We start from the raw sequence: 26,848 nt of genomic DNA, 5'->3' as shown, positions 1-26,848 counted from the left end.
TTGCTATTTTTATAGCCATTTTATTACTATTAAACTTTTCAAATTTTAAAAACAAGTGATTGGCGTTTTCCACAAACACCATATCTAAAACCGCTGTTTCAAGGGAAATAATGCCCAGGGCTTTTTTGTTTGTTTGTTTGGTTTTTTGTTTGTTTGTCTGTTTTGTTTTTTTTCCACGCGTTCATCACAATATGAGTGCGTGAACCTATGTCACGGGTTTTGTAGATAAACACACACCAAAATAAAACTGGAGGGTACAAGTGATTGATTTAGAACATATATTTTCCAAACAAAACCCGTAAACTTTGGCCGGCAAAAAAACCTAGGTCTCACAGACACTGGGGAAAGCACATTGAGGAAAAGTTTCCTTGCAGACACGACTGAGGCTGGAAGCGGCTCCGGCTCCGGCCGGGCAGCGGCCCCGAGGGCGGCCGGAGCAGCCGGCGCTGCGCTCGCTCCTCCCCGGGGCCGCCTCCGCCTCCGCCCCGGCGCCGGTTCCGCCTCTGCCCGGCCCTCGCATTGCCCCGCCCGCTTTCCCTTCCCTCCTGCCGGCCCCGGGCCGCCTCTCCCGGCGGCGGCAGCGACGTGGTGCTGTGGCGGTGTCGGTGGCGGTGTCGGAGGCGCAGCCATGTGGGTGTCGGCGCTGCTGGCGGCGCTGCTGGCGGCGGCGGGCGCGCAGTACGAGCGCTACAGCTTCCGCAGCTTCCCGCGGGACGAGCTGATGCCGCTGGAGTCGGCCTACCGCTACGGGCTGGACCAGTACAGCACCGAGAACTGGCCCGAGAGCGTCAGCTACCTGGAGGTCAGCATGCGGCTGTACCGCCTGCTCCGCGACAGCGAGGCCTTCTGCCACCGCAACTGCAGCGCGGCCGCGCCGCCGCCCGCGGCCCCCGCGCCCCGCAGCGCCGCCCTGCAGGAGCTGCGCCTCCTCTCCGGGGTGCTGCGGCGGGCGCAGTGCCTGCGGCGCTGCAAGCAGGGCCTGCCCGCCTTCCGACAGGCGCAGCCCGGCCGCGAACTGCTCGAGGAGTTCCAGCGCCGCGAGCCCTACAAGTACCTGCAGTTCGCCTACTTCAAGGTGAGCCCCCCTCCCGCTGCCTCTCCTTGATCCCTCCTCCTTTCTCCTCCCATCGCTCTGCTGTCCTGCCTCCGCTCCCCCCGCCTCTGTCGGAGGCTCTCCAAGTCTGGCCGTGTGCGGTGTCACCCTCCAGGCACGCCAAGCGCCTGTCAGTGTCGTGGTGTCGTGATGTGCCCAAATGCCTCGTGCGCGCGATGCTAGAAAAGCCTCCTGTCATGCCCACCTCTCAGCTGGCCCTCGGAGCAGGTTACTCTGGGCCACAGCCTCATTCCCCATCACCTCCTCCTCCACACCAGCTCTCATCTGCCTCCCCTCCATTTCTTCCTTGCCCCCCTAGGCTGCCAACCCTACACTTTGTAATTCTCTCCTTGGCAAAACTTTCAGTTGTTTCTTCCCACTCCTGTAACCCACAGTGGGATTAGCCTGTGCCTTGTCTTTCCCCCTGCTTACCCACATACCATCCAGCTCCCTCTTCACTCGTTTTTTACAACTCATCCAGCACATCCCCTAGAAACAGCCCTTCCACTTCTTCCTAGAGGTCTGGCCACTGGATGCTGCCTCTGTGTCTAGTAGCCGTGTCATTCCTGCCCCTCTCTTTCCATCTTTCCATCTGCCTTACTTTCTAACCTTCTCTGGAACCTTTTTCAGACTCTTCATGTCACAGCTCTGCTATTGCAAGCGATCTTCACTGCTTCTTCTCCTTCAGCGTGCCCACCTTCTTCACTTGCTCGTTTCTGGTCCAGTTCTTTCAAGTGCAGCAGCCTGGCCCAGCCTGTGACTTGCCCGTAGCCTCATGCCTGGAAAACTCCAGTTTCATTACAGCTGCAAGAAGGAACGAAGCAAAAATTGGCTGCTGAAGTGGGACACTATAATACCTTGAAATGGTATTTACCTTTTGCTCTTGGGTCAGCCAAGACTGGGGACACACTTCTCACTTAACAAATTTCATCCTGTTGTTCTAGCTTCTTATCTTTCTTCTGTCCAGGATCTTATTGATTATTTTCTCCCTTCTCATCTTCACCTTCTGTTCTCGATATCAAGGTCCATCCCTCCTGCCATCCCCTCAGATGCTGCAGTTATTTGCATTTGAGATTAACAGGGCCTCTCTGTGGGGAGGAAACAAGCTGAGCTCTTTGGTTAGATTGTTTTCCCTTTTAGGGATTCACTCCCAACATATCCCAGTATACATTACATAGGGTTGTATGCTTGTGCATTATTTTGAGGTTGCCTCTTGAAAACACACATCTTGTAAACTGCTGCTGTGCCCTGTTTTTAGGAGTGCTGTTTCCTCAGCTGTTTTTCCAAACACTCGCAGGGAAATGTGTTCTCATGAAACCAGAACAGCACCCTCATGCACAGCATCACACTGGGGTCTAATGCCTTCCCTAAGACCATACCAAAGAACTTGATACATTTTAGCCTCTTGAGAGGGCAGGAATTCCTCGAATTCTCAAAGCCATATGTGGATACCAAAATGACATCACCACAAATGTTTCCTCTTCTTATCTTAATTTAACTATTAATTCCCCCCTTGTGGCATGTACAAAGTTTGCACTGTACACATAACACCAACTATAATCTCTTATCATTTTGAATACAGTCAAGTAACTGCCAGGTAGGAGTGTGAGAGGGAAATTGGAGGAATCCCTCCCCCTCCCTTTTAACTCTTTTTCAAATCACATCTGCATTAAGTTTCAGTAGTAGTTTGGTGGTTTTGCCTTTAGTGTCTGTTGTTTATATTGTGTTTCATACTGGATTTGTAGTTCGGCTCTGAGCCCTTATCTTTCTCAGGGAGTTCTAAATGTGCCTTCTAGAGCTACAAACTGCTGCATCCAAAGGGCTTTTTTCCTGGCTGGTGGTTTCTGTGAAAGGGATGTCCTTTCCACCACTCCTCCACCCCCCCAACAGCATTTAAAGTAGAGGAAGAAGTGGGAGGGAAATGCTTTATGTAATTTTTTAGAGTAACCATGTGTGTATTCAGGTGGGCTCACAGAGAAATCTGCCACGTTGTAAGATTCTGGGAGTAGCTGCTCCTGCACTGCTGCTTGCTCCTCTGGAGGGAGCTTTCTCAGAGCCACTGAGTTCACTTAGTGCGTGTTTCTACAAAACCTTTTTTTATTTTTTTTTTTCCTAAGAGGTGAAAATTAAAACCAAGAGTGAATCATGGACCTAAATAAAAATGAGACATGTCAGCCTACCAAAAAAGCAGGGTTACAGCTAGAGCACAGAAGAAACCAGGCATTTGACGAAAGTGCAGCTGAGATTTCCCTTTGCATTTAGCACGGTCGGGGCGGACTGGAAACACGCAGTTTTGGGACAGCCAGGAAGGGCAGCTGGCAGAGCTCCAGTGCTGGGACATTCCTAGCAGCACAGCAGCAGTGGCTGGGTTCAAGTTTTGCTCCTGTGCAACTCAGGAACTCAGGTTCCTTTCCAAAATGAAAGGGCACCTTTCATGGGTGTGAGCAGAAGAGTGCATGTGCCACACTGTGACTCTTGCTCATGGTTTCACACGTGTGCTGCCAGAAGCTGTTTCACATGTGAGGTAGAGCTCTGTATTGCCTGTACATCAATACACTGAACAGCCTAGAAAAGGGGTTTTAACAGTTCACAAATACCCCAAACTTTTGCTTTCTCACTCTTCCTAAATATGTGCATATATACTACATAATTTATGAAAATATGCATGTGTGTGTATATATATATATATATAAAATTTTAGGAATAATAAATGGCATGCACACAGAAGTACATACATCTTTGGTACATGCAGTTGTAAATGAGAAATGCACACGTCACAAAGTATATCTAACAGGGATTAAAGTTAATTTAAAAATGGGCTCAGAAAGTTGCTTTAGGACTCAGTTCTTGACCAAGTCTCTGCACTTTGTAATGCCACCAGGAAGATATATTATTTTAATAATGTCTTCTGTGCTGCTAGGCAAATAAACACATACAAACATAAACACATACAAACAGTGAAGATTCCTGACTACTATCCATAGGTTAGCATCAGTACTTGCTGTGAGATTCAACACCCCCAGGAGCCCTGGTATTTTGCCTTGTCAGCTCTATGAACAGGGGAGGGGCAAAAACCTACTCTTTTTGATTTACAACAATCATCTATGCTGTCTGCAAAAATCATAGACTTCTAAGTTAAATTGTTTACACTCTGCTAGGAGTAAAACTGAGAGGACTTGTGTCAGTTTTACTGTACAATTGTATATGCTGAGACTGTGCTCTCAGTAGAAGTAAATTTATAAGTGTAGAGAATGCCAGAAAAATCATTGAGAAAACTGTGAACCGTTGAACTGTTTTGTTTTGTTTTCTCCAAGTAATCTTTTTTTTTTAACACCTTCTTTTCCCTATCCCTGTTTAGGCTAATAATCTTCCAAAAGCTATTGCAGCAGCTCACACATTTCTTCTGAAGCATCCAGATGATGAAATGATGCAAAGAAATATGGCCTACTATAAGAGCATACCTGATGCTGAGGAGCATATTAAAGACTTGGAGATAAAGCCTTATGAGGTATGCTTTTTATTCAGTAGAGTCTGCTCTTTTGGAACTGTTCTGTTACTCCTCTTATTGGGTGAAATTCAGGGGTCTCATTTGCTTATGTGTTCGCAGTTTTTAGTCTGTTTTTGTCATCTCAGTCGTCTTTGTTCTGCCTCCCTGGTGCATTCAGTAATTCTCACCTCTGCTGCACTTCATTGTTCCATAAATGAGTCACAGCAAATCAGAGAGTGGCGCACCTGAAAGCTGCTACATGCAGATTGCTGCTGGGGCCAAGCAGGTGCCTGGTTATCCAAATTAATGAGTGCTGTAGTGGCACAGCTGAAAATAGCTCAGACATTTGGCTTTAAGATTCCATTGAAAATCTCTGTCACAGCCTCACACTGTTGCTTCTCTCCAGCGGGCTTTTCTTTTGATTGGAAATGGAGTGACATACTCTGCTCTCTGGGAAATACCTGTTAAAATCCATTAGTCTCCTGTGTTTGTTCTCACATCATCTGGAGAGCAGCTCATCCAGAAATGTGGAGACATCATTTGCTGGGTTTGAGTTTACACAACACTTCTCACGGGTCACTTACTGCCGATTCACTGCTGCCAATTTTGCAGAATCTCTTTGTCAGGGCGGTGAGAGCGTACAACGGCGACAACTGGCGCACGTCCATCTCGGACATGGAACTGGCTCTTCCCGAGTTCTTCAAAGCCTACGACGACTGCATAGCAGCCTGCGAAGGCTCCCGAGAGATCACAGACTTTAAAGACTTCTATCTTTCCATTGCAGGTCAGTGCTTACCTTGAAACATGCAGGAAAGGTGTCCCCAAAGTGCATTTCAATTTTATTCACAGGATTGGTTACCCAAGTCCTGTTCCTCAGTTTAGGCCAATAGGAGTTTGTAAGATTCATTGAAAACTGTTTGAATTCTGGTTTACTTTATGCTCTCATCAGTAACATAAATGAAGTCTATCAGGAAATTGGAACAGAGATCTTACATTAGCATGGAAGTTCTGTGCCAGAGTAACATAGAAGTGTAAATAACAACTGCTCCATCTGAGTAGCAGTGGTCATCCTGCCAGGTCTCTTGACCATCATTTCAGTATCACTTTGAGGCTCAGTGGTTAATTAGCCTGCCTTTGCAATCAGCTTTGTGTTTTTGTAGGTCTGGTGATCTGCATCTCCTTTCTCCTAAGTATGATAAGGTTTTGTTGGCTATTTGTAATTTTTCCTGCATTAGAGTTTTACTAGTAGGTAACATCTGTATTTTGTGTGTATAGTGCAAAAAAAAAAAAAAAAATCCATTGCTTTGAAAAGGGACATCAGCTTTTTCGATTGTTGTCATAATAGCACATGCACATCTCCTGTGCTCTTTGGCAGAGAAAAAAACAAGTAATTTCTCCAGTGCTCTGACATCTCAGTGTTGTTGGAAATACTTTTGTGGAGAACGCCTGCATGTTTTCTCAATAAACTTAGAAATTCTCTTGCACTTTTTGTGTTTCAAGTTGCCCTAAGGAAAATGATTCTGACTTTTTTTCCTAAAGCCGTAATATGTCTTGGTGAGGGGAAGGTTTTGTGAAGTATGTTTATACATGAGCAGCTTCGGTTTATCATGGTGTGCAGCTGGTATCCACCAGAGCAGCTGACATGGAATAGCTATTGCAGGCTGTTTCTCAAGCCTTGACTTGCTCTTGGGCAAAACATGCAGAGATCTAGGATAACAAATACAGAGTGAAGCACAAATTGCAGGAGGTAAAGCAGGAAACACAGACTTTGTTCCCCAGTGGGTCAGAGCTCTGACATCAGGACAGTCCCCAAGCCACTGTGAAGAGCAGTGTGTTTGCTTACCTGTGATTGACACTTACTATCACCCTCCCTCTTCCTCCTTGGAAGGGAAGGACAATTCCCAGCAGCAGTGATGGGAAGGAAAGGCAGGAATTACTGCATGATGTCACCATGGCAATGTTCTTGCATTTCGAGTATTTCGCTCTTGAGATAGGAACACCCAAATTTATTTGCACAGCCTGGGCTGAATCGTGCTCGTGTTCCAGGGAGAGATATTCTGCCTCCAAGGGTCTGCAGGAAGCAGATGTAGCAGTAAGTGTCCAACAGAAGTGTTTGGGTCTTGCCCTAGGCATGTATTTATCACTGAGCAGAGAGTTGTGTTAGGAAGCCAGCTGTCCTCATTGCGTGGGATCACTGAGGGGCTCACACCTCTGGTTTTAACTGCTGGCTGGAATTGAGCACTACTGTGTCTGGAGATTCCACTGCTCTTGTAAAAGATGGGTCTGGGAATTTCATTTGGCCAGTTATTTTTAGTTAGTTTCAGCAGTTATATTTAGTTAACCTCGGTGTTCTTCATGTTAGTAATTGTCAGGATGAAAAGCATTCTTTTGTCTTGATCAGAAATTTGCTGCACAAGCTTAGCTAACTTGCTTTCATCTGTCAAATGTGGCTTAGAGGGAAACTAAGTCTTTAAAATATTTATTTTCGGTGCTTTTGATGAATGTGATATATTTGGGAAATGCTTGAAATTTTTTGCTGGAAAGTTTTCTTGAAATGTATTTTCTTGAAGATAAAATCACCTAAAGTCCTATATTATATGTAGCAACAGTCCTGCATTATGTATAGCAATTTTTAGACAGGGTAAGCTTGTGAACTTACATGTTCCTGGCTTAAAGTTTTTCTTTGGTGAGCAGCATATTCTCTTTCTTCTGCCTTAAAACATCCAAACTCTGGGCCTGTAGAGCAGCCATCTCTGGAGGTTTATTTTGCAATCATCTGCTGTATCTCTCTGTGACACAGTTGTACTCAGCACCACGGGGACCTTATTTGTGCAATAATGTAATGAAATTGCCAAGGTTTGCAAAATTTAGAAAAGGAGAGAAAGCACTGTGAAGTTTACAGCTAGGACATAATGCAGTACTGTGTAATACTCTGTAAATCCCACCAACCACATGCTGCCTGTAGGTGTCAGTGAAACCTCACTGCTCAGCTCTCTGGAATTCCAGCTCTGATGATGCCTTAAAAGTCAGGCACACAGATTTTTACAGAAGGGCCTAGTACCAACACTTGATTCACACTTCAGATGGAGTTGGTGATTCCATCCAGCAAGAGCCAGATGCACAGGACCCAGGAGAGCATTACAAGGCCAGATATTTTAATGGGTGACTAAATGGGAGTGATTATAACAATTTGCTGTGTGCTATCCATATCCTCTGTTGCTGTTTTCTTCCTTCCAGACCATTATATTGAAGTCCTTGCATGCAAAGTGCAGTGTGAGAGCAATCTGACACCCATTATAGGAGGCTTTGTCGTTGAAAAATTTGTGGCCACTATGTACCATTACTTGCAGTTTGCATATTACAAATGTAAGTAGTAATTTTTTGTGCTTTAACAACACTGATGTTGGATGATGGGGGACAGATTCCATTTGTAATATTTTCCCTCTAATTTTATGCTTCAGAATGTAAGTAGTACCCTCCAGAATCTGCATTTTAAAATGTTCTGGGACAGAAAATCAAAGTTTCCTGGTGTCTTTTGCTCCTTGTTATCGCTGTAGTTAACAGACATGGGACAGAATTTCTTCCACAGACAAATGTACAGAGTATTTCACACCATTTGCTTTTTCCTAGTGGATTCTTATCATCGTCTTAGAATGAGGCTAAATGGATTTTGAAGAAAGAGGGGACCACTTAAAAGAAATTGTAGTATTCATTGCTCAGTGATGACATGTTTGATAGGTAAATTAACCAGTGAAAGTTGTGGTTTCTTGAGGAGCTGCTTGCACTGTAAAGAACACATGTAGCCCTTACAGCTGTTCCTGCAGGCTCCAATATCAAAGGGAAGGCACATCAGCCATGTAGCATCAAGCCATTAATGACTCTTGCTTGTGTTGTTTGACTAAACACTTAACACCCTGACTCTTCCCTCTTTATCAATCCTAGTACAGAGAAGTAGGGAGGGGTTTAATATATATATTTTTTGTTTCTTAAATAAATGCCCCAGTGTGTTTTGCCAAGCTGTGGGTTGATACTGGAATACCTGGGAGGAACATTTGGTTAGGATTTTCATAGAAAACCATCAGAGGTTGGTGATGAGTTGATTTTTGAATCATGGCCTTATGTGTTTTAGAGCAAAAATAGCACATAGTTTCTGGGGAGCAATTTTTTTTTCCTCTATGCAGCTGGTGAGGAGGTAGAGTATGGGCTGTGTTTCCATTTGAGTTTTTCAGAGCTTAGATAATAACAGGAATTTGTTCATTTACCTTACCTGGATTTTTTTGGTGTGTGTTTCTCAATTAGTGAATGACATGAAGAATGCAGCTTCTTGTGCTGCCAGTTACCTTCTGTTTGATGAAAAAGATGAAGTAATGAAACAGAACATGGTCTATTACCAGTACCACAAAGACAAGTGGGGACTTAAAGAGGAGGATTTTCAGCCCAGATCGGTAGGTGGATTACCTAAAATGCCTTCTAGACACATTCAAATATTTCTCCGAAATTCAGTGGGAAAACGTGAGATATCTTCTGGTTCTGGAGTTTAACATGTCCTGTTTTATTAAAATGATATAGAAAGTTGTACACAGAGGTGCAGTGTGTCATGTAAACAGTGAATGCCATTGCAACTCTTCCCTTTCTGTTGAAACATGCTATGATAGCATATAATATGTGATGAGAAGTAAACCCATGCTGGTACTTCTCTGACACTTAGGCATATTTATGTCTTTATGTACCTCTACAAATAAAGCAGCTGGCCCCTGAAGTCTCTGATGATGAAATCTCTGAGTGACATTCAGGCTTTTGTGAATCATTATTTGCCAACACATGGTTGCCCACTCGCTTGTTATTTCAGGTTCTGTGGGCACTGGAATGTGTCTAAATATGGTAACTCCGGCTAAACTGGCTTTCCACTTACTCCATTTAGAACACAGTTGGGTGGATGAGGATGGAAAGAGGCTCAGGACTGCATTTTATCTAATTATCTAAATTAAAATGCTTGCTGCAAAGAAGACACCAGTCTGTCCAGCAATAGTTGTCATCTGACTTTGGAAGACTATTTAAAAAATGGGTTTCTATGCTGTTCTTAAATTTCCATGTCCAAGGAAATTTTACAGCCTGGACTGTGACATCAAATTGGACTTTCTAATGTTTCTTGTTACCAGGGTTTAAGTCACGCAGCTAAATTGTGGCACTCGCTGACTGTTTAGGCATCAGTCATATGGGCTGTACAACTAGTTAGTCGTTAGCAATACATGTTCCACAAATTAAATTTAGTGCCTTCTAGTCATGCCTCTTAGAGCACACACTTTATTGGCACAGTGGGAACCCAGGCCTGCCCTGCGGGGCCAACTGAGACAAAAGGCAACAAAAATGCATTTGGTCCTTTCAGGCAGCAGCAGCAGCAAGTCTGAGCTCACAGGGGAAGGGGACTGCTCCTTTGTCACTGCTTTTGGGAACAGAATGGTGCTTTGCAACCATATTGGAGGCAATGTTTGGTGGTGGTGGGAGTGAGGGGTAGCAACAGTATGAAACTGCAAACCGCAGACACGTTTGGCATAGGAGTGCAGAGAGGGCAGAACAAGGGCCCTACACATGCACTCTGAATGTTTCATTGATGACTTCTGGAGCTGGGCACTACAAATAATTTGATTTTAAAATACAAAATATTAAATGCACACAGCTGTATTTTCTTGTACTTTGATCTGTGTAGCTGTAAACAGAAGTTGCTTGCTGTCCTAATCACTTGCCTCGAAAACCATAATGCCTCTGGTACATTTTCTAAAAGTGGTAATGGGGTGACAGCAACATTTGGCTCTGGCACTGACCTTTAGATGTTCTTGTGAAAGAGGGAGTCTCCTGTTTTCTTCCCCAAGAGGAGTTAAATGGAATAATCGAAGTAGATGGCAGCTGGTACTCACAAATGTGAGACTATGAGACTGAGCTACCCTGTGCAGTGGGGAAGTGAGGAGGGACAGGTGAGTGACCTTGCAGAGTTTCCCTAGCCCGGGCTCAGGCTGGTGAGTCATTATCATGCAAAACAGCTCTGTGTGTCTCTTTCCCAGAACTGCCTGCTGCCACAGCCAGCACAGGGAGACAGAGCCTTTCTCCTGTCCAAAGCCCACTGGAATGCAGGCACAGGCTGCTGCTCAGCCCTGGCAGCCTCATGCCTTATTCTCAGGCCTGCCAGTGCTTTGAAACATGAGAAGGAGGAGAGTGCTTTGTTCTTGCAGTGAGGAAGCCTGTGCTTAGGAAGATCCACGGAAGAGTTTGGAATGGGCTGTTTGCTGTTCTGCTGTTTCCTTTCTCATCATTGCCTGGATCTGCCTTTGCTAGGTGTGGGTGTGACCTCCCTGGGATGGTTTCAGGAGGCATGTGATGGCACTGGCCTGTCTTGCTACCCTAAAGTAACAGAAATTTGGGGTTTTTTGATAGGAGGCAGTTCGGTACCGCAACATTACCACGCTCCAGCTGGAATTGTATGAATTCGCGAAGGAACATCTGATGGATGATGATGAGGTGAGTTTGCCAGAAATGAAATCAGGGTGAAAAAAGCAGCAATCACGTTTAAAGTGAAGATGATACATAGCTGTAATTCCAGGGTTTCACTAATATGGAAAAATCTTCTTGTAACCACGACCAATTTATAATGAATTTTTGTTTGGTAAGTGGAATATAAGAACAAACCCAAAGAACATCATGTACCATTAAAAAAAACATGGACAGAATTAACACAAAGGTAAATGTATAATGCACTGAGCCCACAGAAAAGAAAGGAAACCCAGTTTTCGAATTGTAACACCAGGGGGCAGAGAAATGGTGCATATATCTTTAAACCAAATGTTTTTCTGGGTTTGGTGTTTTGGGGGGCCTGGGACGGGGTGTGGATTTTTTTTTTTTCTGAAATGTTATTTAAATTAGATTTAAAGGTCCTTACAATTTTGTCCAGAATAACCACCTAAATTGTTGTTTTTGTCCAAAGGATGTCTTGTTATCTGTTATTTTTTTCTACTCAGTGGCATTTTGGTCACCCAGTAATGCTTTTTAGATGGTTGGAATTCACGGTCAAATAACATATAATGACTACTATTTACACTGGAAAATATGTAAGAAGGGATTTTTTTTACTTTGGTGCAAGAAAAATAGTTTAATTGTTGAAAGGGCATTTCCTTCCGCAACGGAAATTAAAGTATAATTCATGGGAGGTTTTGGATTGCCTTTTGCTTTGTTTTTGGGTCCTTTCATTTAGAGGTTTAGAAAAATCTTCAAATGATGGAATGTTGCTGGCATTGACAAAGACAGAGCTGTGCTCAGCTGTGACATGAGGCAAGGGTATCTGTAATGAGCACTGCCGAGGTCTTTTCTAGTTAGAAAGATGATTAGAAGATGGTTTATGTTAAAAAATGAAAACACCTTTTCAATTTTTGTTATCCAGCACATAGGGAGTGAGAATCTTTTACAGCAAAGAAGTAATGTCTGTGCTGCCTTCAGTATTCTTGTGATCTGAAAACAACTCTATGTAAAATTCCTTTGCAAGGTTACCAGACTTCAGGAAGACTTTCCATTGGGATAAAACCCCCTGAAAGACAGTTTAATAAGCTTGCTTTAAGGTTAAGCTTAAAGAGGACTAGTCTGTATGGATTTTCATCAAGGTGTGAAATACTTGAGCGCTTTTTATATTCCCTTGTTGGTTTGTGCTTTGTCCATGATGTTTTCTTATGTTAGGCATCAACTTAATTTGTACTTTTTTCCTTCTTTCCTATCTGCTACTTCAAAACACAGGGATGAGTAATTAAGTGGGGGGGTGAAGAAGCCCTTTTTGAGGGTTTCCCCCATGTGTTGTTAGGAGAAGGGGTTATGGAGCAATCGTCAGTCTCCAGCACTGTGTGTAGAATAAGCAAGCACTCAGCTGCCGGCATTCATTCCTGCAGCCCCTTTCACCAGGGCAATTACAAATGATCTTGCAATATGCAGGAGGGTGGTGCAGTGTAAACCTCAGTTAAGCTTTTGGGCTGACAAGGAAGTCACATTGCACTGGATTATATGTTTGGGTTAAACAACCAAAATTACTGGGCCTGCTTATGCTGCAGATACCCCTACCTCACACTCTCTTTGTTTAGGAGAGTTACCATTCTTCTTCTCCTCAGGGGAAAAGCTGAAGGGCTTCTGTGCCCTCCCTTGCTAGGGCCCAAAAACCTGGGGGGGATGGAGGCTGTCCATGCCTCTGGCTTGGCTCTGGCTTCTGGTAGTGAACTCATAAATCCCTGGCTACCAGAACTTGTCTTTGGCTGCAGGAGACTTCCAGGGAGTGCAGACAGAGCAGGAATAACACAAAGGTGAAACCACTACCTTGCAGTTTCTGCTCTATGGGCAGGACCTGGTAGTATAAGTGGAATTTTTTATTTTGTTTAATATTTCTCCTGGCACGGATAGAAAAGTTTGTTCCATAGGAATGTTGAAAACTGATGAAAACCCCAGATAAGGCATTACAGTAAAAACTTTATTGAAAATTGTTAAGGATGGAGGCAAGCTCTCTTCTAAGTGCACTCTGTTTATTTAAACCATGTGCTCCTTGGGCCATAGGCCATATTTTCTGTGAGTTTCTGTGGTCCATGTTTGCTGTTTGTGAAGTTTCTTGTGGGCTGGTAAGATAGCCTGCAAGATAATCTGCAGGGAAAAAATAATTCTTTTTCCCTTGATGGAAGCAAAAGGATTGATGTGGCAAGAGGATCACTTCCTGTGTGAGTGCCATTATTTTCAAGTGGAGAATCTCATTTTATCCAGACTTCTCAGTGCTCCTGTAGCCCAGATCATGCATGTGTCTTTCTAAATACCCCTTAGCAAAGAGAGTGAAAACATTTGGCTTCTTCAGGAATACATAGCAGTAATTGCAGAGGATGGAACAGGCAGTAATGATTTTTGCATATGTTACTTCAAGAAATACTGTCCTGCTTGTGTTACTCTATTAATTTTTTTCCACAAGGAAATGAAAAACTCTTAATTCAAACATTTAACACAGTGGAGGTGACAGAATATTAGCGCCAGCTAGCTGCAAATTACTTTTAAGAAAAAGTAATTATTCTTAAATATCCTTGGAGTTTTCCACAGGGAAGTTAAAAGAACATTACAGTGTTGTCATCTTGGTTGGCCATGGATTGACAAGCTTCTTAATTTCTGTTCAGATGTGTAATGCATCAAGGCTATCATGGATACAGCTCCTGGTACTGCACAGATTGAAGTGGCAAACTGAGATGCTGTTAAGAGCCAGACACTCAGCTAGTGTAGATGTAACTCCAGCGCCACACTAATTGTATGAGACATGTTTTTGGCCCATAAAATCAATGTTCTTATGGAATTTTTTGGGGGGGACATAGCTACTTAGCTGTTCTAAATTACATAAGAACCACAAATATTTGGCGGGGATGAGCTGACAATGTGATTTTTCTTTCAGTACTTAATCAGTAGGTGAAAAGCTGTTGGCAGTTTTTACCCACTTTTTTGGACATCTTTCTTTTTATTTGTATATAGTGTGTGTTCCATTTGTGTAGTGGCTGAAATTAAAACTCTCTGTGTTTCATCCATGTAATGCAAAGAAGAGGAAGTACTGAACCAATGTGACTGGTGGAAAGAGGACATAAGGAATAGCATCAAAACACAAGGGCCTCAGTGGAGTACTGATAGCAAATAGTAATCTGAATTCAGCCTATTTTTCTGTTTGGGAATTGCTAACAACATAATTTGAGCTTTATTAACTCACTCCTTGCTTATGTTCAAATGATTTACATGAGTGTGCTTGTACCAGCAAGTTTTAAGTGCTGTAAACCCTGCCTTGCCTGGTACCTCAGCCCAGCACAGCTCCAGCAGCACTGCTGCCCTGAGAGGAGCTGGGGGCAGCTGTTTCTGAGGGAGATGCCTGCTAATGGGCAGTGTTATGGTCCCTGTTCAACACACACTTTTGTAAAGAAGAAAGAAGATGAGGTTGTTTCTTTTTTTGCCATCATCATTGTCTAGTGGAGATTCTCCCCATACGGCTGGGTCTTCCTGCTTTCTCCTCTTGCTTCTGCACTGCTGGATGTGTTTCTTGGTCAAAGGGGTTCCTCCTGCCATTTAAGCCACTTTGCATGGGGAGCTGCCAGCATGGTTGGGCTCAAATGGATGGCCCCAAGCTGCAGGTACTGGCATTAGGAGGAACTTCTGCTGCCCAGATTCTCTTACACTTCTGCATGCAACATAAAGCAGGCAGGAGAGCATAAGCAGAGCTCAGAAACAAGACCACTGGAAGGCTTCTGCTTTCAGTGCAATTGGAGCAATGTTGAAGTCCCTTTGAAATTGGGTTGACTCATGTTTTATAGGCTTTATAAGTAACTTAAAAGGAAAGCACATTTACTGGTTTACTGTAAAATACTACAGTAATATCTGCAGAGTACTGTAGTCTCCCATAATATATGGAAAAAAGACAGTTAAAGGTTCAGAATATTTAGGTGAAGTGAAATGGAAAAATATTTGAGAAAGTTGTTAATATTCATGTAAAAAACAACTAAGCTCTCTTAATATTGAAAAAACCAAAAAGCCCTATAAGCATGTGGCAGTTGGTCACACTGTGGACTAAGTATCTGAAAAAGAAATAAGTTAAGGGTCAAATAATTTTTCTGCACAAAGAATTGAGGGATTTTCTTATATTTTCCCCCAGCTTGAATGTGAGGAATGTCCAGCCTGGACTGTGCAGCTTATGGAAGTTCTGGCAGGGCTTTGAGGTGGTTACAGTTAACTCTCAGATTTTAACTGAAGGTTAGATCAAGGAACTCGCTCTTGGTTGAAGGCTGAATAAACCTTTCAGGCTGAGCCACTCATTGACACATGCCTTACTGTTACCCTGAAATAATGTTTTCCCTCTCCAAAACATTGCTGGCCAGTGGCCTTTGTGGTCTGTATGTGCAAGCTCTGTCAGGTCCATGGAGCAAATGTCCTTCACAGTCATCCATACCAACCCTTTGTCTTCAGTCTTGCAAGGTGTTTATTTGTTCTTGAACAAAATCTGCTGGTTTTCACAACCTAATCATTGTGACTACTCCCATTGCTTACCAGGGCAGTTACAGGATAATAATTAATTACAGGGCTGCTAGATCCTCACCTAGAGGCCACCCTTCTCACTATCACAACCTGATCACCTACACCCAGTACACGGGTGAATCAAATCTGTTGTTCTCACTGTTGAACAAGTTTCCAATCACTGAGGTCTTTGAACTCTAGCAAAATTTGATTTTTGCTCTGAACGACAACGAGGGACATTTTGTGAGATAAATATTTTCTATTTAGGTCATAGATTATAAGGGAACAAAGATCCAGCCAATTCTTCATGCTCTGTGTGTTTTCTCTTAAGGCTGTTTGTTGGGTGAGGTAGAATAAAAGCTGTTTCCTATTCATTCACTGGTAATCACACATAAAAGCAGAGTAATAATTTTCTGTGGATCTTAATTCATTCTAGAGCACTGTCTTTTGTTGTCTTCTCTGTTGCTTGCCTGAAGAATGGGATATCCCACTGCAGTACATATGGAATCCCTAGAGGAGAGGCCATCAGCAGATCTGTGTTGGAAAATGTGGGTTATTACAAGAAAGTTAATTATGTCCCATAACTCTTCCTGTCCACACTGAGAAATGGCAAAACAGATTATAGGTGGAGGCGAGGACCCATGAAGGATTAATGTTGGCATTTGCAGCAGGCAGTCATTGCAAGCAGTGGCAAAGGGTCTGGGTCTGTCAGTGGGCAGTGCAACTGCTGCTTGCTGCTGTTTTTAAATGATGCTGTTGAAAGAGAAGTTGGCGCTGGACCATCAGCCTCAAGCGTGCCATAGCAGAGCCAGGTACTTGTAGCTCTTCCTCTTTGCTGTTTTATTTTGGTAGTTGGCTAGGAGTCTCCAAATTACAGCTGTTTCTCCAAAAAAGCTGTGTTTTGTGAGTGTGAATGTGACATTTAATGTTGCATAAGGAAGGGCCTGGCCCAATGTATATCATGGTCTTGGACACTCAGTACACTGAGGAATTAAGTGAGGAGTTTTGCATTCTTCTCCTTTTTAGGTGTCTTTTTTTTTTCCAGTGCTCTACCTTCTCGTAAGATGGTGCCCCAGTCTCACTAGCCTGGCTTAGCTTATTCAGAATTGACCAAAAACTCTGTTTTAAAATTATTTTTTTATTATAATACACCTACTCACATATCCTCAGTAAAACCTTGAATCAATTACTGTGGGGCACACAACTTGTTCTTTCTGTCTGTGCCTCTGTTCCATTGTTAATCTATGCCAAGGGTGCTCACTTTACATATCTAACAGATAATTAGAGGTTCCAGTTGGACAGATCAGCTTCTCTGATTCCTCCTGCCACTCACACCAGTCTGGGAACATTCCCCTCTTTCTGCTTGATATCACACCTCTCATATTTCAGGCTGTACCTGTTCCGTCTTTTCCCATACAACCTTGGTCTGTCAGTCCCACTTTCCACTAACTGGGAGAGGGAAGAGGTTGGAAGCACAGGGAGGGAGGTTGTGGGGTGCCACAGAGCTGCTCAGCCCGTACCTGGCCAACCTGGAAGACACAACTGTGCACCGAGGGCTGGGCAGGGAGGAAACGCTTCCCTGCAGCTGGCCAAGCAGCCCAGGTGTGTGTGCTTCCCACTTGTGTACTGGTGTGCTTCCCACTTGTGGGCTGCCTGACTGTCACCCCTCTACTGGCATGGCAGCAAACCCTTCTTGTCCCAAGCCAGCCAGACTTCCCCTCCTGATGTCCTACCTAGCAGCCAGAGATCTGCATCGCCCTTGTGAAGCGATACGCGGAATAAATAAACCCCATGTGAAAAACGCCAATCACTTGTTTTTTAAATTTTTTAAGAGTTTAGTAGTAATAAAATGGTAAAAAAAATTAGTAACACAATTAGAGTAATAACAGTTTGGACAAATTGAATTAGGACAATATGAGACAATAGAGACAAAGAGTTACGGATCTCCGGGTACCTCTTTCTGGGCAGCACGAGCCCAAAAAAGGATCTCTGTTAACAAAGGATTAACCCTTAAGAACAATAGCCCGTTACATATTCATGCACTTCATACATGATGCATAAATTCCATTCAAACACAGGATTCTGTCTGGTCATTGTCAGCTTCTTCCTTCTAATTCTAACAGCGCCTTCAGGGTGGGAAGAAGTTCGTTTCTTCTGATAAGAAGACAATAAATTCTTTTCCCTGAAAGATTTAGGTGTCCTGGGACTGCTATCTGGTGCGAGTGCCTCATTCCTTTCTTTAAAAAAAAAAAAATCCCACTAACATAGTTCTTATTTTAACTACAAAAGTTACCTTCTAATTACAAGACTACATCTATTATTAAAATGTTAATACAGCACTACTAATCAATACATCAAAATACATATGGTAAATATCTGCATAGAGCCATATAATATGCACTTTTCACACTCCACAAGCAGATACAGTTATGAAGTGGGTGTGTATGTCAGTGCCCGGCACAAGCGAGATAGCTCTCTGAAAACTTGTGCCCCGAGCCTCACATCTTTATTCACAAAGGTGTTCCATATGCAATACATTGCACAACTTCCCATGCATATGCAACCCCTGGCCCCGCCTGTCCTCATCCACGCCCTTGTGGGCATGCATTGTTTGCTGTGGTGGTCGCGCAGGGGTCTCTGGTGGTCTCTGAGGCTGGAGATTATGGGCTTCCTCATGACTGAACTTTTGAACTTTTCTCCTTTGTGCATGCGCTTTTGGTGCCTTGGTGCTTATCTGAGTAGTCTATCAGCCTTGATTGTTATAAATGATCAAATTGGTAGCCAAATTTATAAAAAAATTTAGCAAAGATTTATTAGATCGATAACAAAAAAATAGAATTTCGAAAGACCACCACAGCCAAGACAGCGTCAGCCCCGGGTGCAGGCGCTGGGTGAACTGAGATCCGACTGACAAAGTGGCAGGGTTTCCCCAGTGGTTCACCCCGAATGCTTCAAGCAGTTAGCTTATATACAGTTTATTCTGCCTGAGGCAGGGATGACCGAATGTTCCTTTGTGTCTCTTCACATGTAGAACTGGATCCATACACGTGCAGAAATAGACAAAGGTAGGTCCAGGGGTCCAGACGGATGTCTGAGCACCTCGGCAGAGCCTGTATTGGTATGTAGCAGAGTGATGCTGGTTTTTGAGTACGGTAGATGTAATCTTCCCAGGTGCAGCTCCTGTGAGTGATTTAGACATTCCACAGAAACTATCAATCATGGCCAGGAAGGTTTCTTTCCTACGTTAACAAATAGATATTGATATTGATATCTTGATATTATCTTAACATTGTCTGGGAATTAATTCAGTAAACATGAGACTCTGCTCCCAGCCAGGGTGATCACAGACATACCTTAGATTCTACAATATTTTTATACACATATATAGCATGAATTATCTCTACCATATACTACATTGATTATCCTGGAGACAGAGGAGTCCCTTAATCTGGGCTCTTTGCATCCTTTGGTCTTCTCTGGTATTGTTCTTTATGCAAGAAGTTTCAGAAATTTGCATTTTCCTCTGCCCTTTGCACCATGGCAGAAGTTTCTTAAGTAAAAAGGTTAAAATTCAACATATAGTTCTACAGGCTAAACTTTAAATGCTTAATTCATATTGTTAATTCAAGTGAACTCCAAAAATCTCTGTTTCGCTTTGGGCGGTGGGTTGCTCACCAGCACTGACATCAGCCCTGGGCTGGAGCCGTGTGTTTGTGTTCCTGCCTTGGAGCTGCTGGCCCTTGTGCCCTCGGGTGGCTGGCAGTGGAAAGAATTATGGGTTTGCACCCGATTTAGTATGGGAAATGGGATGTTCTTCCTGTAAAGGTAGGGAGGAACCAAAGAGCACAGCAGGTGACAGGAGGGACTGGGCCTCACTGAGGGAGTAAATCATGTCAAAGGCTCATTTCAGACCCCAGGTCTGCAGGCACAGATAGTAGGAAGTTACTGGATATCAGCAGGCAGAAGGCTTCTTTCCCTGGAACGAGCATCTGTGGAATATGTGCTGAGCTCAGCTAGAGGTGTCTGTGCAGTGTGAAGTGAGTGCTGATGGAACAAGGACAGTGCTGGCCCGGGCACAGCTGCCAGCGTGACAATGTGATCTCCTCCTCTGGGGCAGAGTTACCACCTCTTCATTGGGCTGCCAACCTCTCCAGTGACAACTTGCAAATGTTTCACATTTTGATTGTGAAGGCACAGGCAAAAATGTTTTAACTGGGGTTTTGTTTGTCTTTAATCTGGAGGTTTTGCCTTTTCCAAAATAACCAACACCCAGGCAATTACTCAGTTGTATTGCAGCATATTTTATGTATATTGTTTCAGCAACTGTTTTTATATTTTTGCCATATTTCAACCTCTCTTATTCCTCAGTACATCTAATTAGACCACAATAGCTTCTGCAATGTTTTCCTTTAGAGCTCAGTTTCAGACACTAGAGATTTCAGACTTCAGGTTTGTTTAGGGTTTTTTTTTTTCCTAATATTGTTGCATTTAAATATCCTTTTTAATCTCTTACATGTTTCTGGATTTGAAAATATACCAGAAATCAAAAACTTGAATTTTGTCTGTATGTTGTGTGTCTTCTGAAAAATTCTGTCTTAGTGATGAGTGTGACAATAATGTGTTGGATACTTAAATCTTTTGAACAAATTGCCATCCTTCAGGATTTGCTAAAATCACTTCATAGTTTCAAAACCTCAGTGGTCTTTTGAGCTACAACTGTGAAGCAAGGAACAAAAACAGCAATTATTTCAGCCAGCTTTCCTCCTGCTTTTATCGTTGTTTGCTTAGTTTCATTATTTCTCTCCTGACTGGTCATACTTCCTAAACCTGTGATGTTAATACTTTTTAATCACAATATTCATAATACCATTATTGTATTCAAAATAGACATAATTTCTCTATTTCCTCTTATTGTTTTTCATTGACAGAGTTTTAATGCCCTTTTTTCACCAGAATAGAAAACAGTAAAATTTTGAGTCTCAGAATGTGTCTAGAAGATGCTGTCTTTCTAAGGAATGCCTGTTTAGACAAAAATGTGATAAAAATGTAATTGGGATTGTAAACATCAATTGAGCAGACTCAGAAGCCCAGTACAGTTCACAGACTTGGAATGGGTGGTGAAGTAAAGAAGGAAAGTGAGCATCCAAACAAGGATGACTTGCTTTTAAGATAACTGGTAGATGTTCTCATTAATTTAAATATGAGAGTGAGTATGAGCTGATCCAGTTTTCTAGCAGAAAATGACAATTTGTTTTGGAAAAAACTTAAATCACATCTTGAGACTTTTTTAGACCATCGATTTCTGTCAAGAAAGAAAGGACAGAAAAGTTTAAAGAAACCAAAGTTTATCAGAACATTGTAATTACTAGACTAAAATGTTGGAAGTGTAGCATTGAGCATCTGCATCTCTCTACTTTAAGTCATATCAAAAAGTGAGGATGGGCCCAGGTATTCCCACAGGGTCTCTCCTCTCAGGCAGTGTTTCTGAACTGTGTGTGGAAGGCAGACCAGAAAATACTTATGTTTCTGAGGGTGCCAGCAGATGGGCTGCTACAGGCAGTTTTGAGGAGTTTGAGATGCTGCTGTGGAAACCCAGAGCACCAGGAATATTTCTCTGTCTGCTCTGGGGAGCCCTGACCCCAGGGACCACTGACTTTGACCCTCATTCATGGAGAAAGTTTCCTAGATTTCAAGATAGACTAGAATCCACAAAAGTGTGAAATAGATTATAGAGAGTAGTGTGGATGTATCACTTGGTGAGAATTTAGGTTTTGGGATTTTTAGTGTGTTGTGGATGGAAGCAAGGTGGAGGGCACAGGGTGTTGTCCTGGGTTTCTGCTTCATGCTTCTTCTTCCTTCTTCATGGGTTTGGGTGGCATTTTGTAATTGGGCAGAGAAGTCCTCATTGGGGGTTCTTTGGGATCAGCTATTGGGTTAAAAGGGAAAATAATCTAGGTGTCAGTTCTTAATTGGATAGTTTAGTTTTAAAAGAGTTTGTAACAAGGGATTGTTGGCCATTTTGTGCCTTCTAATGAAAAGCTGCTGAACTCACAGTAGTGAGACTGTTTTACTGATAAGAAATAATAAACACTTGAGTCCAAACATGAATTACTGTCTCAAGTGCCTTCAATCCTGACCCAGATATGCTGCTGCACAGTTGCTGTTGACCACCTGCTTTGCACCACTGAGGGTGTTACCTTGTGCTGAAAGCGATCACAGAAGGTTTTAGCTCAGCTGCTGTAGTTTGTTGACAGGACAGTAAGTTCCACCAGTGGAGCTGTATCATCCCAGAGTACTCAGGCTGGAATGTGTCACCTTGATATTTTCTGAAAAACCCCTTTGCCAGGATTTCTTCTGCTGGGAAGTTGAGAAGCCTTGGAGAAAAATGCAAATAATAATTATCTGATTCGCTTCTCCTGTGTTTGGCTGCTTTGGAATGTGGTCTGGACATTGTTTACTAACAGGAGCATGTTTGATTGGTTTCATGTGAATTGTTTTTAATTAATGACCAACCATGGTCCAGCTCCTCAGACTCTGAGGAGTCACGAGTTCTTATTATTCATTCTTGTTAAGCCTTCTGTCTGTATCCTTCTTTTTCTTTAGTATAGTTTTAGTATAGCATTCTTTAATATAATATAATATCATAAAATAATAAATCAGCCTTCTGAGAACATGGAGTCAGATTCCTCATCTCTCACTTGTGCTGGGGACCTCACAAACGCCACAGGAATGCAGGAAGACATTTAACTAAGGTAGAGGATGTAGAACTACATTAGGAGTAGTTTAAATAAAGTTAGATTGCTACATTGTGTTGGTACCCTGTGTAAGCTGTTAGCTCCAGCTTGTAAATTTTCTGGTCTGAATCTAAATCCAGTCTATTTGTTTCCAGTATGGAAAACATTCTAGTATCTCTGGTTCTTCACATTTTTGCTGCATTGAAGCATGGCTTGTGAAGATCCGTGGTTGAAAATGGAGAAGGTGTGTGTTGAAGGGTGTGACAGGGAATGTAAAAGGTTAGAGCAGACATACAAAGTCAAAGTTATGGTTCTACAAAATGCTTTGGTTTCGAATTTTGAAGCTTTCTGAAATTTTTTAATGTTTTATGGGATTCTAACAACTTCCTAATTTAACAGGTGCTTTAAACATTTATTCCTCTCTAAGTGTGAAGATTTCATTGTCTATTTAAGTACCTGTAAAAGTATGAGAGGATTTACTGTGAAGTGTATATAACTTGTTCTCCTTTTAAGGTCTGTGTCACTGCAAGTCTTGGGCTACACTGGTATGGACCATTTACCTGTATTTTATGGGTTTGTTGTACTAGTGTCTGCATGGAGGGTGTTAAAAATATTTGCACAACTATTATTGCAGTTTATTTTTTTATTAAAATAGCAGAAATTTCCCACCAGGTTTTGGGGTTAATTTCTTTCTTTTAAATTTAATAATTTCTAGGGTGAAGTTGTGGAATTCCTTGATGAGCTGTTAGAAGTGGAGGAAAAGAAGGAATCCTGATGAGTGAAACCACCAGGAAGTATTTTACAGAAGTGAAGACTCACCATTGCTCCTTACCATTGTTTTTGATCGCCTGTAGTCCAGTTAGATATACCTCAAAGGTGCTTCTTTGAGCTGCACCTTTTGTCCCAAGATCCACTCCTGAAAGGTCACTTCGTGCTGCACTGACTCTTCTGTGAGCATGCCTTCTCACCCTGCAGAACTGGTGCACATGAGTTTCCCCTTGAGCTTTCTTTCCCTTGCACAAAGAGAAAACATTTCTGTTTTCTGGAATAACACTAAGGTTCATCATTTCAGTGCTGTTCGTACAGCTAAATTCTCAAGAACTTCTGTCAGATTATGAACTATGGAAGACATAACAGTTCCTCTTTATGAGCTATGAATTGTATTATTTATATATGTCTTTTTACGTGATGGTGAATAAAGTGATAATGAGTCCCAGTGCACCTGAACAACATTAAGGTGCATTTGAATATCTGAAATGAGGTGTTTAACAAAGCATAACTAATGATCTTGTAAACATTGCTTAAAGAATTCTGAGAGCAGTGTTGATCTTGAAAGCTAAATTAAATTCCACTATGTGAAACTGAGAATAAAAATATTTTTTTCTTCCTACCAGTTTTTTACTCTTTCTGTCAAAACAGTCCCTGTTGAGGTGTGGCCAGTCTTGTATGAAATACTGATGATTGATTAATTTAGTATTGTCTTCTGTAAAAAAATAGCTTGTGTGGTTTTTTCAGCCTGGTGGGACTATCTGCATAGTTTTCATCCAAAGGTAAGTACAGGTGGAAACTGAGGTGATTTTCAGTAGAATAATGAAGAATATTTACATGTGAATTCCTGTCCTTTTTGTTAACTGTACAGTAGAATCCAATACAGAAATATTGGTACAGACCAAAAAAGGTGTGATGGAGAAGGGCAATGAATTAGTGCCTAAGTCTACTGAAGACCAAAAATCCCTTTGAACTGAGAGAAGGATACAGGATTTCATCCTGTGCTTTCCTCTTTTGTTTTCAAGGATCAAGCCCTCCAAGTGGTTTCATCCTGCTTGCATCAAGGGGAGATGAGCATTCATTCACCTCCTATGGTGGAACTGTGATTCAGCTGAATGGAAGTGAATTACAAACCCTTAAACTGCTTTGAGTTTTTAAAAAGGCAAAACATGATCTACATTAGCTTGACAAGTAGTTGCTCCTGTAGTTTATATAAGCTGTAATAGTCTACACCATTGAGTGTCTATAGGGAATAAGAAGGAGAATCCATAGGATGAGTTTTCATTGTCCTTCAGCATATGACAGCAATGAAACATTTGAATTTGAGTGTGAAAGGTGTATGGAAGATCAGACTGACTTTTTAAACTGCTTTAATATAAATCACAACTCATCCACTGAAGTTGATGGGCAGACTGTTTTAATCTCAAAATGAAAATCCATCCAGAGCCTTTTAACTTGAGGAGATTTGCCCAGCTCACTTGTGGTGAGGAGACCAGAATCTGGCTTGCTGTGTGCCTTGAACTGACAGAGGGTTGGATGTATCTCATTTCCTCGTGGTTTTGTTCTACACAATATTAGCACTCCGCTCGTTGCAACTTTATCTAAGAATTGAAATTTGCTTTTAAAAGTTCTTTACAAGCAGTTGATTGTAAACCATCACTTTACCCCATGAAATTCATGTCTTATCCTACTGGGGTAGCTTCTCCAATTTATTCTTAGTTTTCTCTTGTTAGAGGTGTATGTATGCTCAAAGGAGAGGTTCCTACTCTGGAGTCCCCTTCTGTCCTTCTGCCTTCCAGACTGATGGACAACTCCAAATTTTGTCCTCAGGGGCTCAGCCAGTGATGAGGGGAGTCCTCATTGCAGTCTACAACTTCCCTGTGAGGGGAAGAGGAGGGGACAGGCCCTGTTCTCTGTGGTGACCGGTGACAGGACACGAGGCAATGGCCTGAAGATGTGTCAGGGAAGATTAAGGTTGGATATTAGAAAAAGATTCTTCACCCAGAGGGTGTTTGGGCACTGAACAGGCTCCCCAGGGAAGTGGTCACAGCACCAGCCTGACAGAGCTCAAGAAGAGTTTGGACAATGCTCTCAGGCCCGTGGTGTGACTCTTGGGGTGTCCTGTGCAGGGCCAGGAGTTGAACCCCATGATCCTTGTGAGTCCCTTGCAGCTTATAATATTGATCCTGTGATTCTGTGACAGCTAATATCTTCATCTTTGATACTCTTGCATTCAAATCCAGAAATCCCACCATTAAAGGATGAGGAGCTGGTTGGAGATGAATGTATCCATCTACATTTGTCTTACAGCATTTTTAGTTCACTTTTTTGCTATCACCACTTACCAAACCGACTTCAGAGCTCTGCCAGGCTCTGGCTGTTGCCTGGCTGTTTGTTTCTGTGGTGCCCTGTGGTGTCCCAGCTCCTGTGTGCTGTGTCTGTAGGCACTGCAGTGCAACACCTCAAAGGCTCCAAGAGTGATGGTTGCAATTCAGGCTCCTGAGCCCCAGGTGTCCCATGGCTGTACATCCTGTGTGGAAATTGCTCGTGTATAAAGCTCCTAAACAGGTGTTGCCTGTTGGTGGAGCAAGTAGCAGTAGGTGCAAGATAAGAGAAAATAAGTTCCAGGACCTCATTGTTTTGCACCCGGAATTATTTCTCTCCAGTTAAAGAGCTCCATTCCCCTTTCTAGCACTAATTGTCTGAGATTCCTGTTATGTTTTTTAAAGAGCAAAGGATGTGGTAAAATACTGCCATTTTTTCACTCCACCAGTAAAAACTAAGCACCAGAGTTACCTGTTTTGTGATTCATTTGACTTCAACAGATTACAGTGAGAATACATTTTGTTCCTATGAACCCTGATTTTTCCTCTTCACTGAACAGTTTTTCAATGGTTATTGCAAGTCTCTCAGGTATTATCAATTTTCTGGCAAGCTTGTGATTTGGTCTTCAAGGCTTCCTTAGCTAATCCTTTCTCAGGTTCACTCATTTCCTCACCTCTTGATCTTGTAGCTAAACTCCCTTCCCATTGTGGCTTCTCAGGTGGGGATTTCATGATTTACTAAGATGTCCATTAGCCAACGATTTCTTTTTCTTAAGCCTGCCTAAAGTAACTCTGTTGTCCTTTACAATTTGATTTAACTTGAGGAGGCAACTGATACTCTTGCAGCCTTGTGAGACGGCACCATGATCCCTTTTCCATTTTGTTCAAGTGTCTGTGGATTTTTTTTCTGGCTTTCTTAATTTCCACTTCGTATAGTCCCAAGCCAGTTCCATTTTAATAAGTTACAAGTAGTTCTCAAACCCTTGTTCTTTTCTAATGAGAAATAGCTCCTCTTCCAGTTCTTCAGTATTTATTGTGGCTTTTTTCAGCATTCTCAGGTTCTTTTAACTGATTTTTCTTTTCCTGCTGCTATTGTTCAATGCCAACATTTACATGTGACTGTAATAACTTAGTGTCTATTCTTCCACTTCTCTGATCCTGCCAACTCTTCTTGGGAGGCAGTGGGAATATTCCTGCCTCCCTTCTGCCACCCCAAATTCCTGCAGTTGTGAGTTGTCTGCCTCAGATGCTAGCAACTTCTGCCTAACCAGATGGGATATTTAGATTTGTCTCCACTTTTGGCAAGGCTTACAGTGTGATGCTGATGTTCACGGGAACATCATCTTGCTGAACACACCGTGTTCATGTGACAGGTTTGAGTGCAGCCCTGGTACTGTCT

The 26,848-nt window shown here is 42.5% G+C and overlaps 1 protein-coding gene across 1 annotated transcript; it reads left to right on the top strand.

Moving 5' to 3' along the window:
• The first annotated feature begins 613 nt into the window (after positions 1-613).
• CRTAP (cartilage associated protein) lies at positions 614-23,237 on the top strand. Its single transcript, XM_063157932.1, has 7 exons — positions 614-1,075; positions 4,452-4,601; positions 5,193-5,364; positions 7,818-7,946; positions 8,880-9,025; positions 11,010-11,093; positions 23,073-23,237. The coding sequence occupies exons 1-7, from the start codon at positions 629-631 to the stop codon at positions 23,130-23,132; spliced, it is 1,188 nt and encodes a 395-aa protein (XP_063014002.1). The 5' UTR covers positions 614-628; the 3' UTR covers positions 23,133-23,237.
• The last annotated feature ends 3,611 nt before the right edge of the window (positions 23,238-26,848 follow it).

This window comes from Melospiza melodia, chromosome 1 (genome assembly GCF_035770615.1).
Source record: "Melospiza melodia melodia isolate bMelMel2 chromosome 1, bMelMel2.pri, whole genome shotgun sequence".
NCBI lineage: Eukaryota > Metazoa > Chordata > Aves > Passeriformes > Passerellidae > Melospiza > Melospiza melodia.
The sequence above is the reverse complement of the archived record's forward strand: the minus strand, read 5'-3'. Positions and strand labels throughout refer to the sequence as shown.

Coding starts and splice junctions, on each gene's coding strand:
- CRTAP (XM_063157932.1), top strand. CDS start 629: ATGTGGGTGTCGGCGCTGCTGGCGGCGCTGCTGGCGGCGGCGGGCGCG. Junction 7,947..8,879: donor GCAGTTTGCATATTACAAAT/GTAAGTAGTAAT, acceptor TTTCTCAATTAG/TGAATGACATGAAGAATGCA. Junction 9,026..11,009: donor AGGATTTTCAGCCCAGATCG/GTAGGTGGATTA, acceptor GTTTTTTGATAG/GAGGCAGTTCGGTACCGCAA.